The sequence below is a fragment of the Megascapheus bottae genome, chromosome 2 (genome assembly GCF_031878675.1).
Source record: "Megascapheus bottae isolate mThoBot1 chromosome 2, mThoBot2.hap1, whole genome shotgun sequence".
Classification (NCBI taxonomy): Eukaryota; Metazoa; Chordata; class Mammalia; order Rodentia; family Geomyidae; genus Megascapheus; species Megascapheus bottae.
Window position 1 is genome coordinate 92,470,537 of NC_143510.1, and position 18,172 is coordinate 92,488,708.

Genomic DNA, 18,172 nt, shown 5'->3' on the forward strand with positions numbered 1-18,172 from the left:
CCACAGATACTAGAGATGGAAACATTTTAGGAGATCAGCTCATTGCAATGTAGCATAAGGTCAGACTCCAGTCTTTATTTCTCAGGACTCTGTATCCCAAATGAATTATCCCATCTGACCTCATATTTTCTGTGCTTTGCCTTCCTTCATGAAAAATGTTTAATTTCCTAGCCTTTCACTTTTTCCCCTTGAATGTATCAGGACCAGCTCTGTGAAAAAAAAAAAAAGGCTCTGTCTTACTCAGAAACCTATTTTACAGTGAATACTCTAAACTTGTATTTTAAAACAGAATTTATTCCGAAACACTAGCTTGTATCTTTCTTGATTTAAGCTAATATTTCTCTCCTTGAGAGGCTTACTTTGGTAACCATCAAACAACACGGTATTCACGGTATACTATTTCCCTGAATTTGAGTGTGCCACATGTTTGCAGTGAGCACAAGGTATACAGGAATAGTAGAAAATGGTTCAGAGGGGTTGGAATTGGAGAAAGATGAGTCACAAGGTTCCTGGAATCATTCAAGCAAAATGATGAAGATGGAAATAGAATGGTGACACAAGACAGATGGTGAGAAATGGCTGAGAGTGTAATCTGGTGAATATAAAGCATCACAGCTACAGAAACTTAAGCACTCTTCAAGTCCAATACCACTGTACCGATCATGCAGGCAACTGATCTAGAGAATATAATCTTTAGCCTGGAAGTATGGAGATTAGCTCTCAATGTATGGCCAGTGCATAATACACTACTTATTTTGTGTTTGGATTTGGGAAAAATTGCAATCAGGATGTATTATGATTGGTTAGCATGTCAGTTTACTTGGCAACACTGTTCCCTCACCGGTACATTCGTAAATGACAACATCTGGAATTCATGAAACACAGTCATCAAGATGCCACATCCCTTTATTTTAGTATTTGTGAAGTTGAAGCAATTCTGGAGCTGTGGATCCCTCCGGAGCCGCACAGCCGGAATGATGGAGGTGACAGGCTCTGCGTCTGGGGCCTGGCCTGCTTTCCACTGCCTGACCACCCACCTCCACAGCTCCTCCTCTGGATCTAGATCCAAGCTTTCTCTGGAGAAAAGTTCTGCTGATCTTTGGGAAGGCAAAGACTGATCTTTCCTCCAGAAGCAGCCTCCTGACCCAGGTAGGCTCGGGGACAGCGGTGTGACAACGTCTGGAGAGGCCTAAGGAGGCCCGTGAGGCCTCCGCCTACCCATCGGGCGGGGCCCAGGGGGGGCGGGGCCCAGAGGGGGCGGGACCCACCAATCCACGTGACAGCAGCCTCGCCCACTCACGGCAGCCTGTGCGCCATAATCCCCGCCCCCTCGTGGCCCCGCCCCTCCCCTTGGCTCCGGTCCCTCCCCTTCCCATCGAGGGGCGGCCGGAGGGGCCGGAGGGGCCGGAGCAGGATGGCGGTGAACCAGAACCACAGCGAGAACCGCCGCGGGGTCGTCGTCCCTCAAGGCGAAAGGTGCCTCAGGGGCCCCCCGGAGTGCTGCGGGAGGCGGAGGAGAGAAGTGGGGTGGTCCGAGCTGGTCCTCCGGCCCGTTGACTTTCCCGCCTTTTTTGAGCACGTGGTCCTAGAAGATGGCGGGCGGCGGGGATCTCAGAGCTCGACAGCTGGGGAGCGGGCTTCCCCAAGGACCTCCCCGAGGCCCTCCCCAGGGCCTCCCCGAGGACCTCCCCGAGGACCTCCCCGAGGACCTCCCCGAGGGCCTCCCCGAAGACCTCCCCAGGACCTCCCCGAGGGCCTCCCCGAGGGCCTCCCGAGGGCCTCCCCCCAGGGCCTCCCTGAGGGCCTCCCCCCAGGGCCTCCCCCAGGGCCTCCCCGAGGGCCTCCCGAGGGCCTCCCCCCAGGGCCTCCCTGAGGGCCTCCCCCCAGGGCCTCCCCCAGGGCCTCCCCGAGGACCTCCCCCAGGGCCTCCCCGAGGACCTCCCCGAGGGCCTCCCCGAGGGCCTCCCCCAGGGCCTCCCCGAGGACCTCCCCGAGGGCTTCCCCAGGGCCTCCCCGAGGGCCTCCCCGAGGACCTCTCCGAGGGCCTCCCCCCAGGGCCTCCCCGAGGACCTCCCGGAGGGCTTCCCCAGGGCCTCCCCGAGGGCCTCCCCCCAGGGCTTCCCCAGGGCCTCCCCCCAGGGCTTCCCCAGGGCCTCCCCGAGGGCCTCCCCCGAGGGCTTCCCCAGGGCCTCCCCGAGGACCTCCCCCAGGGCCTCCCCGAGGACCTCCCGGAGGGCTTCCCCAGGGCCTCCCCGAGGGCCTCCCCGAGGACCTCCCCGAGGGCCTCCCCCCAGGGCTTCCCCAGGGCCTCCCCGAGGGCCTCCCCCCAGGGCCTCCCCGAGGGCCTCCCCCAGGGCCTCCCCGCGGCCTCACCCAGGGCCTCCCCCGAGGGCCTCCCCACCGGACCTCCCCACGGCCTCATGCACCCCTGCCCAGCACCCAGGAATCAGGCTTGGAGAGAGGCGCCTTGGGGAACATTCTCGAACCTTGGAAGGCCCTCCCCGGGCCCTCGGAATTTCCCGAAGCCCCAGTCCCAGCCCCGGAGGGACGGACGCCGGCCCTTCTTTTTGCAGATTGAGACCCGAGGCCTGCCCGGGAAGAATAAGGCGCTGGGCATGTCCCCGCGGGGCTCAGGTGGCGGCTCTGCCTGGGGCGGTGTCCCCCAGCTTTTCCACGAGAGGCAGGCGCTCTACCACAGGAGCCACATGTCCACATGTGCTGGTTAATTAGAGATGACTCTTTCGGATTTGTCGGCCTCGGCTTGTTTGGAACTGAAATCCACCGATCTATTTCTGCCTCCCAAGTAGTCAGGATTACAAGCCTGAGGCCCCAGTGCCCTTCTTCTTAAGTGTTAAGCATCCCCTATCTAAGACATCTAAAATTCAACAGCATCCAAAACTTTGATTGCCAGTATGATGCCTCGTGGTAAATTCTTCTTTATGAAACTTTTTTCATATGCAACATTGTTTAAAATTTTGAATAAAATGACTACCAAGTTATTTATATATACAAATTGCGTTTGAGATATACATGAGGGCTGGGAATGTAGCTTAGTGGCAAAGTGCTTGCCTAGCATGCGTGAAGGCCTGGGTTCGATTCCTCAGCACCACATAAAGAGAAAAACCTGGAAGTAGCCCTGTGGCTCAAGTGGTAGAGCACAAAGTGGCCCAGGGACAGTGCCAGATGAATTCAAGCCCCAGGACTGGCAAAAAGAAAAAAGACATAAATGAACTCCATGTTTAGACTTCTCGAAAATAGTATGATGAATATGGAAATATTCCAAAAATCCAAACCATCCCCAGCATTTTCATAAGAGCTTTTAAATTTATTCCACAAATAAGTATTTGTGGTCAAGCACTGGTAGTTTATGCCTCTAATACTAGCTACTTGGGAGGCTGAGATCAGTAGAATTGAGGTGTAAGACCAGGCTGAGCAGAAAGGTCTGTGAGACTCCACAGCTGAAGAAGCTGGACTTGGTATTGTTATATGTGTGTCATCCTAGCTACAATGTAAAGTCAAAAATAGACTTATTCACCCAAGCAAGAAGCAGTACCCTATATAGTAAAAAAAAAAAAAAAATTAGTCAAACGCACGAATAATCCTAGCTACTTAGGAGGCTGAGATCTGGGAATCAAGGTTTGAAGCCAGCCCAAGTAGGTAAATCTGAGACATTCTTGTCCCTTCTGCTAACCAGCAAAAAGTGGGGCATGGCTCAAGTGGTAGAGCACCAGCCTTGACTGAAAAGGCCAGCAAAAAGCATGAGATCCAGAATTCAAATCCCAGTACCATTGTGCACACACACAACCAGTGCAAAAGAGGAGGCATGGCTTAATGGTAGAGCAGCTGCCTGTAGAAGCATCAAACATCAGGAAATGGGGCTTGGCTCAAGCGGTAGGGTGGTAGCCTTGAGCTGAAGAGCTCAGGGACAGCGCCTAGGCCAGGAGTTCGAGCCGCATGACCCACCAAAAAAAAAAAAAAAAAGCATCAAACATCAGTACTGCCAAAAAAGGAAAAAAAAAATCAGAGTTTGTTAGTAATTAATCATGAAAGGAACGACTTTTAATAATGTAATTAAAATACTGTCAGTTATCATAGTGATGCTATTGTTAGCCCATGAAAAAAATTTAAAATGATTTAGTTGATACTTTATTGTGAAATTTATTCATTTCTCCTTGGTTTACACAAGGATTTCTGAAATAAACTCAGTCTTTAAAACAGAAGCCTCAAAAAAGTATGTTTTTTTTGAGCTTGAACTCAGGGCCTGAGCACTATCCTTGGGTTTTCTCAAGGCTAGAGCTCTACCACTTGAGCCACAGCACCCCATCTGGCTGTGTGTGTGTGTGTGTGTGTGTGTGTGTGTTACTGAGGAATCAAACTCAGCTCTTCATGCATGCTAGGTAAGCACTCCACCACTAACTCCCCGCTAACCCCCCCCTCGCAAAAAAAGAGTGCCCTGACCCCTAGTTCAAGCGCCAGTACTGGCACACATACACTCACACACACAAAAGAAACATCTCAGTACTTTATATGTACAGCACAAGAAATGTAATAATGAATAAACATTGCGAAGAAAAAATATCCAGTGAAAGAAGAGCAAGAGTGAATAAAATCAGACAGTAATATCCCTTGAATTCATTAAAATAGTAGTAGGACTAATAGCTGACATTTATTGAATACCTTCTCTGGACTAAGCACTGTGCTTGCTGTTGCATGAGTCATTTTGACATCTTCCCCACCCCACCTTTTGGATGGTGACTGAACTCATGGCCTTGTACATGCTAGGCAAATACTCTACCCCTGAGATCTATCCTCAGCCATTTTAGGACTTGATTGTGTGCTTTCCGCCCTTCTTTTCCTGCAGCATCCTGAAGCAGTGTTCAGATGTGGAGCTCTCCTTCCCACATGCGCCCCAGGGCTCCAGCTTCTTTAATGGTACAAAGAGGGGAACATTGTTTCTCACTTCATTCCGGGTAATTTCCATTTCTCCTCTGATTTGCTGACTAATTCCACATTTGTTTGCCCTAAAACTAGAGAGAAGTTAAACATTGTTTTTCAAAGTACTTTTAAACAAACTTACTTTGAGATTTTTTTTTTTTTTTGAGGAGGAATTGATTAGGAATTTTAACCTAGAAAGCCAAAACAGCCTTGACTTGTCCTTATAAGCATCTATCCATGGACAATTTCTGTATTCCTTTTCCAAAGTTTCTTTCCTCACGTAGGTGATTTTTGTGACTTCACACTCGGTCAGTGATCCCTTGTTGTCTTTCATGATGCCGTTTGATCTGATGAAGAACTGCACTATTGAACAGCCAGTGTTTGGTGCAAACTACATTCAAGGGACCATTCAGGCAGCTCCAGATGGTAAGTGTTCCCCTCCCATGTGGGATTTTTGGACCACACCTGTGATCCTGGCTGCTTGGGAGGCTGGGATTTGAGCACTGTGATTCTAAGCTGGGAAGAAAAATCCATGAGACTCCCCTCTAAATAACCAGCATAGAAGCCCGATATGGTGCTGTGGCTCAAGTGGTAGGGTGCCAGTCTTGAGCAAAAGTTAAGGAAATGTGCCCAGGTAACAGTTCAAGCCCCAGTACTGACACAAAACAAACCAAAAACAACATGCTCTTTTCCTCAGAAGGTTCTAGAAGGGTTGAGGTTCAAACTTGGCTGTCATTGGAATGCAAAGCAAAGCAGCCTACTCTGCATAATCCTTCCTTCAGTGTCAGTGTGCCAGCCTCTGAGCGCATGCCCTTTCTCCCTCAGGTGGCTGGGAAAATCAGGCTACGTTTAAACTAGTCTTCCGGAAAGGCGGTGCCATCCACTTTGCCCAGCTGATGATGCAAGCTGCTTCTGCTGGTGAGCAACACTGATGGAGATTCAAGGAAATGAAGTAGGACAATTTGGGGGCAAAATTTGCTAACCAGCAGGCATTTTCTGAGTAAGTCCCATACAAATGTAGAACTCTCCAAGACTCTTCAGAAGGAGACTGTAGTCTAGTAGGGGCTTGCAGAAAGATGCCTAGAAGACTCATTACACCTGATTGTCTTTTGCCCTTTAATTCTGGTCTCATGTATTCATGAGTGGGTCCCAGGTGGTTTTAGTTTTTTCCTGTGACTCCTGTGGCATGGCTTTGGATCTTCTGTCCTCTCTGGCCTTGTATTTGCTTCTTTTAGGTTTAGCCTTCCACAAAAGCAGAGTGGAAGTACTTTCCTTCACAGAGAACTCACTCAAACTTTGACCACAAATCCTTTTGTGCTATGTTTTTGATCTAACCTAGCCTTGCTTTATTCTTCCACCAGTCAGGACTTTTTTGTGCCGTATTCTGTTTCATTTGAGTCTTTATGCTATTTGCTCTGTTAGGAATGCTCTTTTCCTTTCTCTCTTGTGTTCCTCCTCCAACTCCAATCTAGCAATAACAGAGACATATTCCATATACAGAGGGATCTATTTAGCACAAGCTGGCCTCACTTGAGTGGTGCTTCTGCCTCAGTCTTTTGTGCTGGGATTACAGGCAGGCACCAACCCACCTAGCTTCCCTATGTATATTTATCTTGTTTCCCTGAAGTGTTATTAGATATGCATGCAAAATGGTGGTTAATAGTATGTCGCTGCCCGCCGCAACGACGCATCACTTCGGAGGTGGACTGGGAATGATCACAGACTCAAATCGCTGCAAGGAGAGGTCTTTTATTTCTCTCTCCTTTCTTCTCTGCCTCTCTCCTTTCTCCTTCTCTCTTCCCCCTTCTCCGTCTTTCTCCCTTCTCCCGCCTTCCCCAGAAACCCCACACAATTTATATCCTTAAGCAGCCAATCACAGTAAAGGTCATCTGCAAAGCAGCAAACAAACCTGGAAGAAATCTCGCGATCCACTCTATCCACAGGCACCGAAGAAACAAATCAACAAATGCAAAGAAACTTCCTGGTCAGCAGGCACTGACTCATTAGCGAGCTGCCAGGGGCCATCTTCTCATCTTACTTCCTCAGGAGGCTCAAAGCAATGTCTCCAACAATAGTATGTTAAGTATTTTGTTAATAGCTGCTGTATTATCTGTATTAACAGAACTCCTATCTTTGCAAAACTTGTTTTCTCAGCTGCACAGGGAGTTCCGCTTGGAGTCCAAAATTACTGGATCAGCCCTCCAGGTATTTATGTCGTTACTGGTGAGGGCACCTTGTACACTCCAGAGACTTCTTCTCGAGGTAAGATGTGGTGGGGAGATGAAGAGTATACCAGATATTTCAAAATTACTCTCTGTATGTAGCCTTGCCTCAACTGCTGCAGGATATATAGTTTGGGAGTTTAGAATAGTTTCTAAACTATTTCCAGATTAAAATCCAGTGCTGCGCCAGGAGTTTGGCCTAGTGGTAGAGTGCTTGCCTTGCATGCACAAAGACCCAGGTTTGATTCCTCGGTACCATATACATAGAAAAAAAGCTGGAAGTGGTGCGGTGGCTCAAGTGGTAGAGCTCCAGCCTTGAGAAAGTCCAAGGACAGTGCTCAGGCCCTGAGCTCAAGCCCAGAACTGGCAAAAAAAATAAAAAATAAAAATAAAATTCAGTGGCAACTCAGAAAATAAGACTTGAAGTTCAAGTTCAGAGTTACTCTGTGTGTGTGTGTGTGTGTGTGTGTGTGTGTGTGTGTGTGTGTGGTGTGTGTGTTTGCTTGCATGTGCGTTTGCGTTTGCGTTTGCACATGCCTATGTGTGCCTTAGAGCTTCTTGAATTCAACTAGGGTGCTTTCCCTTAGCTTTTTGTGCTCAAGGCCAGCACACTGCCATTTGAGCTACACCTTCACTTATAGTTTTTTGGTGATTAATTGGAGATAAGAGTCTCATAAACTTTCTTGCTTGGGCTAGCTTTGAAATAAGAGCTTTAGATCTCAGCCTCCGGAGTGGCTAGGATTACAGGCCTGAGCCACCAGTACCTGGCTAGCTTTACTTGTGATTTCTAATGCTCTTTTTCTCTCCTTGGAATATAGTTTCCAAAGCCTTAGCACCATTTCCGGCTTTTTCTAAATATGTGGTACTGAGGAATCGAACCCGGGTCTTCGTGCATGCTAGGCAAGCACTCTACTACTAGGCCAAACTCCTGGCCCCATGTTTCTCCTTTTTTTCCTTTTTTGCCAGTTCTAGAGTTTGGGCACTATCACTGAGCTTCTTTTGCTCAAGGCTAGCACTCTACCACTTGAGCCACAGTGCCACTTCCAGCTTTTTTGCTTTTTCTGTGTATATGGTACTGAGGAGTTGAGCCTGGGCCTTCATGCATACTAGGCAAACACTCTACCACTAAGCCACCTTCCCAGCCCACCTTTGTTACTTTGATTCTTTTCACTCAGCATCCTGAGGTCTGGGATCACAGGTGTGTACTACTACATGTGGTGATTTTTTTCTTCATTTCTGTTTTAATATTCTTTTACTTTCTAGTACTTTCTTTTTTAAATTAAAAGATCTACTTTATTAAAACTGTAGATTAATAAAAAGATCTAGAGCACATGATCTTAGTAAGAGCTTTGCCATCTTAAGAAGGTTGCTGTAGCTTATACTTCTTAGTTCTCAGTTGGCTGCAGTTGCTCAATATTCCTCGTTATACCATTGCACTTCCCATCCAAAAGAAAGTGGGGCACAGGATGGACAATGATCTAATGTTAGGATTTTCTTGACATCATCAATCTTGATGGATATAGAAGAAAAATATTCACTATTGGGATATGGAGACAATTAGATACACTTAAAGTTGCTTAGGTAGTTGTCTGGTAAAATGGAGAAGCCAACCATTTGGTCTGTTTGGGTGGATAAGGTTGCAGGTTGTGACAAAGATTTGGCTTGTTCAGTCATGTAAGAGCTCGACAATTCTTTTCTCTTGGATTTGTAAACTTGGGCTTACAAATTCTCAGATCTCAGTGTCTTGAGTAGCTAGCAACTGGCACCTCGCCAGGCACCAGTTCTTAGACTGGTGAAATTCTCTTGAAGTAGATGTTAGTGAGGGATGCTAGGGTTTGGTGGCTTATATATGTAACCTTGGCTACCCAGGAGGCTGAGATCTGAGGAACTGAAATTTGGGCCAGCCCATCCTTGAAACAATCAGCAAAAGCTGGGTGTCTTTGTCTCATGCCACTCAGGAGGCTGAGATCTGATGATCGCGGTTCAAAGCCAGCCCAAGAAGGAAAGTACATGAGCCTTTCATCTCCAGTTAACCACCCAAACACCAGAAGTGGAGTTGTGGCTCAAAGGGTGAGTGCTAGCCTTGAGCAAAAGAAGTTAGGAACAGGGCTGGGAGCATAGCCTAGTGATAGAGTGCTCACCTAGCAGGCACAAAGCCCTGGGTACCAATTCCTTGGTATCACATACTAAGAAAAAGCTGGAAGTGGTGCTGTGGCTCAAGTGGCAGAGTGCTAGCCTTGAGCAAAAAGTGTCCAAGGATAGTGCCCAGGGCCTGAATTCAAGACCCAGGACAGGTTAAAAAAAAAAAAAAGTAGTTCAGGAATTGTGCCCAGGCCCTGAGTGTAAGCCCTACAAAAATAAACACAATAACCAGCAAAAAGCTAAGCTGAAATTGTGGCCCAAGTAGTAGAGTGTCAGTGGAGCAAGTAAGTTGAACACATGGAAGGCCCTAAATTAAAACCTGGCACTGCCAAGAAAGAAAAAGAAATTCAAGATTGGATAGCACAGTCACTTATAAGGTACAAAATTATCTAGACATCTGGTCACCTGTTTGTTATAGGGCATTCATGTCCCAGAAATATCTCATCAGGAAGCAAACACCAGTCACTAATTGTTAGTCTTTTAAGGCTGATTTGAAACTGAGACTGCAGTGTACCTAAAGTGCTGTGACACACTGAAACTAAACAAAGTGATAGCAACAAAAAAACGAATTGAAACTGACTTCAAGAGAGCCTTCATGATGTGAGATCAAAGCAACAGCTTCATGAGGCAGAAGGTAAAACCCTAATCTTTCTGAAGGGTTCCCATGTCCTTGTGTGTTAATGAATTTATAAAGCTAGGCATGTTTTAGGCTCACAGTTTTGCAGTCTCAGGACATGATTGACTAGCACTGTTATTTTGAGTTTGTGATCCTGGTAGGAATGCATAGTGTAGCACAACCACTTACCTCATGGCTAAGGACAAAAGAGGAAAAGAAGCTGGGTCTTCCAGTCACTTTTGGGGTACTCTCTATGACTAAAGGCTTCCCACAACACCCCTCATCAGGGTCCACAGCACCTACCAATAGCACTGTTCTTGGAGCCATTAACAGATGGCTCTTGGGGGATATTCAAGACCCAAATTACAGCATCCTACTTAATGGTCCATGCGTTCTTTCTTGTATGTTAATCTATATTTTTCTTCAGAGCTCTTGACAGATTAAGGGTAGTCATTTTGTTTTCACCTTAATAATTCCAAAATCGGTATCATCTGAATCTAGTTTTAGTGATTGTATTTTCTCATTAGGTTTGTTTTCCTTTTCGTCCCCTCCCCCCCTTCCCCTTTCTCTCTTTCTCACTTTGCCAGTCCTGAGGACTGAGCTGCCTGGGCAGTCTTTGAGTTGTTTTTTTCCCCTCAAGGCTAGCTCTCTACCACATAAGCCACAGCACCACTTTGGGATTTTTCTGTGTATATGGTACCAGGGAATTGAATCCAGGGCTTCATGCATGCTAGGCAAGCACTCTACCGCTAGGTTACACTCCCAGCCTTTGGCTTGCTTCTTGTAAGTACTTACTTCCTTTGAAACCAGTTGCCTGGGGTTGTTCAAATCTCTACAACAGGACTGATAAAACCTTCCACTAGCCATATATAAAGGGAAAAAGTTTCATGGTGGTCTGTCCAAACTCTTATCATTTTGCTTTAGCAGTACTTTCTAAGTTCTTTCTCATCTATTCTTTATCTACGGGATCATTCAGTATGTTTTCTTTCTTTTTGGCATTCCCAGTTTATGTGTATGGAGCACCCCCTGCTGGATATGGAGCCCCTCCTCCTGGATATGGAGCCCCTCCTCCTGGATATGGAGTACCCCCTGCGGGATACCCCGCCCCCACAGCGGGGTACGGAGTCCCTCCACCAGCATATGGAGTGCCGCCTCCTGCCTACGGAGTCCCGCCTCCCGCGTACGGAGCTCTGCCTCCCACACGCGGAGGCCCTCCCCCTGCCTATGGAGCCCCGCCGCCTGCATATGGAGCTCCGTCCTCTGGATATGAAGTTTCTCCCGCGGGAATGGAAGCGCGGAGTGCTGGACATGGAGCGGCCCCTTCTGGGTACCCATCCCCACTTCCTGCACCCAGAGCCCCACCTGCTGGATCTGGAGTGGGGCCTCCCAATTCTGTGGCAGGCCAGACTCCTGGAAATGAGGCTTCGCCTCCCTCTACCTCCTCTATGCCCCATTCTTCTTCTAAGATGTAAGCCCTGATGATTTACCAAGCAAAAGGACACCCAACATTGAAGTCGAGACCGGGACAATGAACGACTCAGGTATATAATCACAGACCCATGCCAGGTGGTTACATTCTCTGAAAGGGAATTTTTTTTTTTTTTTTTTTTTTTTTTTTTTTTGCCCGTCCTGGGCTTGAGCTCAGGGCCTGAGCACTGTCCTTGGACTTTCTCAAGGCTAGAGCTCTACCACTTGAGCCTGAGCACCACTTCCAGCTTTTTTCTATGTATGTGGTACCAAGGAATCGAACCCGGGTCTTCATGCATGCTAGGCAAGCACTTTAACCACTAGGCCAAACTCCCGGCCTGAAAGGGAATTCTTAAGGGAAAGCCAAACTTTTACTGCCATGTCTAGATTTTAGAAGCAGAGTCAACTTTTGATTAGCTAGGCTAAAGGTGGAGTAGACTGATAGGGCTAATTTTCCAATAATTTTGTTGGCATTAGCCATGTTCTAACACACCTTGAATGTGAGTCTGGAAAAAGCTTTCTTCTTTCTTCTCCATCCCTATTCAAGAAATATTAGTTACATTTCCCTTGCTAGGCACTACAGCAGTACTGAAAATATCACCTTGAATACAGCTGTTTCATTTTTTTGTTCTTTGTTTTGTTGTCAGCTGTGGGGCTTGAACTCTGGGCCTGGGTGCTGCTGTCCTTGAGCTCTTCAGCTCAAGGCTACCACCCTTACTCCTTAAGCCACAGCACCTCTTCTGGTTTTCTAGTGGTTAATTGGAGATAAGAGTCTCGGACTTTAATGCCTCGGCTGGCTTTGATAAGCAATCCTCAGATCACCACCTCCTGAATAGCTAGGATGCCACGCTGGCTTAAATATGAATATTTTATGTGGGGTTGAAGATAGAAACTAGAGCCTTACACATGCGTGGTACTTTACTACCAAAGATATATCCCACTCCTCTTAATTTGTGTTTGTTTGACAGTACTGAGTTTAAACTCAAGACCTCATGCTATTGCTTAGCATTTTTGTGCAGGCTGGCCCTCCACCACTTGAGCCAAACCTCCACTTTTAGCTTTTTGCTGGTTAATTGGAGATAAGAGTCTTGTAGACTTCTCTGTCCATGCTGGCTTTGAACAGCAATCCTTAGATATGTCTCCTTACAAGCTAGGATTCTAGGTGTAAGGTACTGAGAGCTAATTTAAAATTTTTTTAATTTATAATATTTTTTGGAGATAGAATACTGTTAACTAAAAAGGCCAGCATTCTGTCTTCATCTCCTGAGTATCTTGGATTACAGGTGTGTAATAACATATTTGACTGTATATATTCATATATTTGACTGTATAATATGTAAGAAATGTTTTGCAATGTGTCATTTACAGTAATTTGAGGGACTTTTTGGTGATTCATTTGGAGATGAGTCTCACAGACTTTTTCTGCCTGGGCTGGCTTTGAATTGAGATCCTCAGATTTCATTCTCCTGAGTAGCTAGCTAGGATTATGGACGTGAGCCACCTAATCTGGCTATGATTAGCTACTTGGTGTATAAAGTTTTCTTTTAATGTTTGGATGCTTTTCTTCAGATTAGAGTCATCAGTTGATCTTCAGTGTAACAGCTGGGGAACCAGATGCTCCTATATTGTCAAGGACCACCTTCTCCAAGGAAGTCAGGTAGGTCTATGGGGGTATGTGTACAAAGAGGTGCTGTTTCAAATCTACTTGAAACGGTTAGAGAAACCTTTCTTTACTTCATAGCCTCTCACAGGCTTGAATATACTAATGAAAATCATAAATCTTGGAGAGATTTTTCAAACTTATATGTTTTTCCCCAAATTATTTAGCCGCAGAATATTTTTTATTAGCTAGACATTATGAAACAATCTTTTTTTTTTTTTTTTTTTGCCAGTCCTGGGGTTTGAACCTTGGGCCTGGTCACTGTCCTTAGGCTTTTTCAAAGCTACTGCTCTACCACTTGAGCCACAGCAACACTTCCCATCTTTTCTGTGTATGTGGTACCAAGGAATCAAACCCAGGGCTTCATGCATGCTTGGCAAGCACTCTACCACTAGGTCACGGTCCTGGCCCCATTGTGAAGTAATCTCTGAGAAGCACTTTCTGGAATAGACACTGGAATTAGAATAACTCCAGGTGCTTGCAGCTCTTCCTAACATGAGGACAAATCAAGGACCAGTGTTCCTTCCACTCCAGTGAGGTTTAGAGAATCAAGTAAGTGGTAGAGTGCTAAGCAAAAAAGCTTAGAGACAGCACCTAAGCCCTGAGTTCAAGTCTACGAATGGCAGACAAAACAACTGTCTGTTTAGCTGGGAATGTGGCGCAAATCGCCTACCTAGCAAACACAAAGCTCTAAGTTTAAACCTAATACCAAAAGAAAAAAAATCTACAGTATCTATGTCTTGCCCAGTTTTGAATAGTATTATTTGCAATTTTGGTGTTGAGTCGTGTGAGTTCCTTATATATTTTGAATATTGACCCCTTATTAGATTCCTGTTTTACGAACTTTTTTTTGGCCATAAGTTACCCTCTCCACCCCCATAGGCTTCCCTCCCTCATCTTTTTACTGGAACACTCTTTCCTCAAATCCAGGTTCATTGCCACCGGTGCCCCAGCTCCAGTTTGGCCCCTTTTCTACCCTCTGCTTTCTGAAGTGCTACTGTAACTATCTCTGCATTTCTCATTGGAATACTGGGGACAGTGGCAGGCATTGAAAAGGAGGCATCAACTAAGCTTGGTGTGGAGGTACAGGGTTAGAATGCCAGGACTCACAAAGCTGAGACAGGAGGATTACAGGTTCAAACCAGACTCTGCTATGTAGGTAGAATGTAGCAACTGACAACATTCTAATAAAGGACTAATCTCTATTATGTAATGCCTGAAAAGTAAGGCCTGGTTCACTCCTCACTCCCTGTTCCACCTCTGTGGCACGCGTGGTTCCTGAGCAGGTTGGGCGGGATGGAGGGGGGCAGTGTGCACGGGCTGCTCATGACTTGGGGAAAGGGCAGGGGAAGGTTTACTGTTTTCACTGCAAATCCTTTTGAATTTTGTTCTGTGTGTATGCAGAACCTGTTTTTAGAAGCCAATAATTAAAAAATAACTTGTCAGTTTCCCCCTTCACAATCAAACCACAATCCTGGTTCCACATATCTGCGGTTCTCCTCCTCCTCAGTGTCACAGGGACTGTGTGACCACTATGCTGAAGCACAGCGCCAGGCAGAGCCTTGGTTTCAGTGCCTTCTGCTCACCGTGTGCCATTCACCTTTCAGAACAGTCCAGAAGTTCTTTCTTTTGAGAAACATTCTGGGCTCTACTTCTGGAACAGTTGCCTTCTGAAGAGCTTTATGTATTCTTTCACCACCACCTTTGTGTTCTGGCAGAGAGCTGTGCCAGTGCTGTAGGTTTGTCTGGCTGCTTGTCTAGCTCTAACCTGTAAGCTAATGGACAGTGGAGACTCCACCCGACTGCAGGGACCTTGCTGGGGTCCAGCACACAGTGGTATCTATGAAGTATTTGTGGAGTAAGGAAAAAGATACAACCCTTGTTTCTTGACCTATTACACACATCCAGCATGCCAGTATTCCAGCTAATGGTTATAATTTGCACAATCAATTTTGTTTGGCAGACCATTAGAGAAGATTCTAAATAATCCTTTGATTCTTTGGGGAATACTGTCCCTTCTGGCTGCTTGAGATGACTTTCTTGAAGCTTGGTTCCATTTCACCTTTTCCCAGATGACAACCAGGGTTTGTAGGGTACCCAAGGCGAGTCCTCAGAAGCTATCTGGACCTTAAAGGTCTTTGAAAACATTACCTAGCTGAGTGCCTGTGGGTGTGGCTAACATGGTCTCACTTGGTCCCATGGTGGTCCAGTTCCTTGGGCACTGATAGTGCCCTAATTGCACATACTGGAGTATAGAGCCCGTAGGAAACCAAAGAACCCACATGTCTTGAGTGGTGGAGGTAAGACGAATAGGCTGGCTCCAGAGCCTGGGACTGGACCCTCTGCCTGTGGCTCCCACTCTGCTGAGGCACGCCTCTTCTCATCTCACAGGTGCCAAGCAGTAGAAGCAACTTCCTTACATGCACTGCCTGATTATCTCCACGTCTGAGAGGTTCAGGTGAGTCTCCATCCTGCTAGGAGCTTGGTTCCTGATGACATGGGGGGAGGTGGTTTGAAAGGTCTGAGGAGGGCTCAGATCTCTCTGGGACCAGAAGGCTTGGCTGCCTTATAACTTAAGTTTGAGGATTACTGAGAGCCCCAGGCCAGCTGTTCTTGATTTGGCTTGGCTGGCACAGGAATGAGATAATCCTGACTCTTGAAATTCCTCATAGCTACACATTTTCATCCCCTCGTGGTGGCCCCTGACCCCAGTTGTTTGTGATGACCTTTTCTTAGAGGTCACATGGAGGTAAAGGGCAATGGATGGCAGCTTGGCTGGCTTATTTGCTAACTACCTACTTTTGCAAAGCACCCTAACAGATGTTTAATAGTTCAGGGTGGTGGTGCTTAGATTCCAGCCTCACAGATAAGGAAACTGAGGTAAGAAGATCTGGTTGTAGTGGCCTCTACTCTTAGGCCAGTATCACATGCTTATAATCACAGCATTCAAGAGACAGAAGTCTAAGGCCAACTTGGACTATGTATGTAGTGAGACCCTCTCTGACTTGTCTAAATTAGATAGATAGATAGATAGATAGATAGATAGATAGGAGGAAGTAAGGAAGAAAGGGAAAGGGAAGAAGAAAGAGAAAAGGGAAGGAAAGAGGTGTCTAGAGGGAGGGGGTGTGGATAAAGAAAGAGGGAAGGAAGGACAGAAACTGGTGCCAATAGGCAAACAAACTACCCAACCTAGTAAGCTGGTTAGTATACAGCAGTACAAAATGGCAGGGGAGAACTGGGAGGGGACAGGGGAGTTGTTTTTTTGTTTTTTGTTTGCCAGTCCTGGGCTTGAGCTCAGGGCCTGAGCACTGTCCTTGGACTTTCTCAAGGCCAGAGCTCTACCACTTGAGCCTCAATACCACCTCTCCCGCTTTTTTCTACATGTGGTACCGAGGAATCGAACCCGGGTCTTCATGCATGCTAGGCAAGCACTTTAACCACTAGGCCAAACTCCCGGCCCCTGTTTTTTTTTTAAACCTAGTTTTCCATTTTTATTTATGCACTTAAAATTAATGTGTGCCTCTATGCATCATTAGGTATTGGTGACTAAATCCTTGTTCTTATAATGCTTACATTCTAGTAAGGCTGAGAAAGATAATATAAGTGATATGCTCTAACAGGAATATCATATTCAAACTGCAGAAGACAAAAAGGTGGTGAGCACAATATAAAAACTAGAGCAGATAGCACCTGAAATCTCATGACTTGGGGATAGAAGCAGGATATTCTCCAGATGTAGCACAGCCTGAGATACTTAGCGAGATTTTGTCTCAAAAACCAGAAATAAAGCAGATAAAAGGAGATAAGAGGAGATTAGAGTCGGGCATAGTGACTCAAGCCTGTAATCCTAGCCACTCAGGAGGTTGAGATCTGAGGATCAAGTTTCAAAACGGGCCTGGGCACAAAAGGACCTGAGACTCTTATTTCCAATTAACCTCAAGAAAACAGGAAGTGGGGCTTGACTCAAGGGTAGGGTGGTAGCCTTGAGCTGAAGAGCTCGGGGACAGCGTCCAGGCCTAGTTCAAGCCCCATGACCCACCAAAAAAAATGGAGATTGGAAATGCTCAGAGATAGACTTGAGGCAGATTGTGGTAGGGTAGCTTGTTAAGGGAACATTTCAATAAAGACCACCCTCTGTCCTTTCCCTCCCTCCTTAACCTCTGTCTCCCTCCCTCCCTCTCTCCCTCCCTTTCCCTTCCACCCTCCTTTCCTTCGCCCTCTCCTTCCCCCCCTCTTCCTCCCTCTCCTTCCTCCTTCCCTCCCTCCCTCATCTATCCACTCCCCCTCCCACTCCCCCTTTCCTGCTTCCTTTCTTCCTTTGCCTTGTTAGGCAGGTGCTCTATCACTTGAAACCTTCCTTCAGCCTTAAGAAGGTGAGGTTCCAGCCATGCAGATATCTGGAGTGCTGTAGTTAGAGGAAGAGCTACTGCAAAGGCAGCTTAGTTCCCAGGTGCCTCTCATTTGTCAGTGCCATAAAAAGCATGTTCTCAAAGAAAGGAAATACAATACTTGAAAATAAGTTAGCTACATGCCAATCATAGCAAGAGATTGGAAGTTGTCCATGTGAAAGAACTTGAGGCAGGTAGGAACTGCTTTCTGAGTTCTTGTTTTGGAAAGCAGGACTCCTGAGTGTGTCCAGTGGAGAAAAGAGAAGACAGTATACCTGAAGAGGCATTCTGGTTTTTACATCTTCATTAAACACGGCTGTGCTACACCTCTCGGTTTCTTTGTTGCTGAGATCTGTGATATGCATTGTTTCATGCTGGTCTCGTAGGAAACCACCCAGGAGACAGCTATGTATGGATGGCAGAGTTCTCCATTTAGTGTCAGGATTCTGCATTTTCCTGCTGCATGATGTTCATTGGTTTTAAGAGATGGGTCTTTTGTTTGTTTTATCCTGGTCCTGGTGCTTGAACTCTAGATTTGAGCTTCTAGCTCAAGGTTAGCACTATGTTACTTGAGCCATAGCTCCACTTCTGTTTTTTTGGGGGGTACTTATTGGACATTAGAGCCTCATGGACTTTCTTGCCCAGGCTGGCTTTGAACTGTGATCCTCAGATCTCAGCCTTGTGAGTAGATAGGATTACAGGCATAAGCCACTGGCTCCTGGTAAGGTGGATCATCTTGGAA

At 46.5% G+C, this 18,172-nt stretch overlaps 1 protein-coding gene and 1 long non-coding RNA gene across 3 annotated transcripts; both read left to right on the forward strand.

Moving 5' to 3' along the window:
* Positions 1–1,362: 1,362 nt before the first annotated feature.
* Wbp2nl (WBP2 N-terminal like) lies at positions 1,363–13,035 on the forward strand. 2 transcript variants are annotated; one of them, XM_090358184.1, is made up of 7 exons: positions 1,363–1,476; positions 4,862–4,970; positions 5,220–5,361; positions 5,761–5,853; positions 7,090–7,197; positions 10,921–11,456; positions 12,952–13,035. In XM_090358184.1, exons 1-6 carry the CDS (start codon positions 1,415–1,417, stop codon positions 11,385–11,387), a joined length of 981 nt encoding a protein of 326 aa, XP_090214310.1. In that variant the 5' UTR covers positions 1,363–1,414; the 3' UTR covers positions 11,388–11,456; positions 12,952–13,035. The 2 variants fall into 2 exon arrangements, with proteins under 2 accessions (XP_090214310.1, XP_090214318.1); XM_090358192.1 differs by lacking the exon at positions 1,363–1,476 and having other exon boundaries at positions 4,888–4,932.
* Positions 13,036–15,430: 2,395 nt separating this feature from the next.
* LOC150067630 (uncharacterized) lies at positions 15,431–17,756 on the forward strand. The gene is made up of 2 exons (XR_016539661.1): positions 15,431–15,500; positions 17,663–17,756. It is a non-coding gene; the product is annotated as an uncharacterized LOC150067630 (long non-coding RNA).
* The last annotated feature ends 416 nt before the right edge of the window (positions 17,757–18,172 follow it).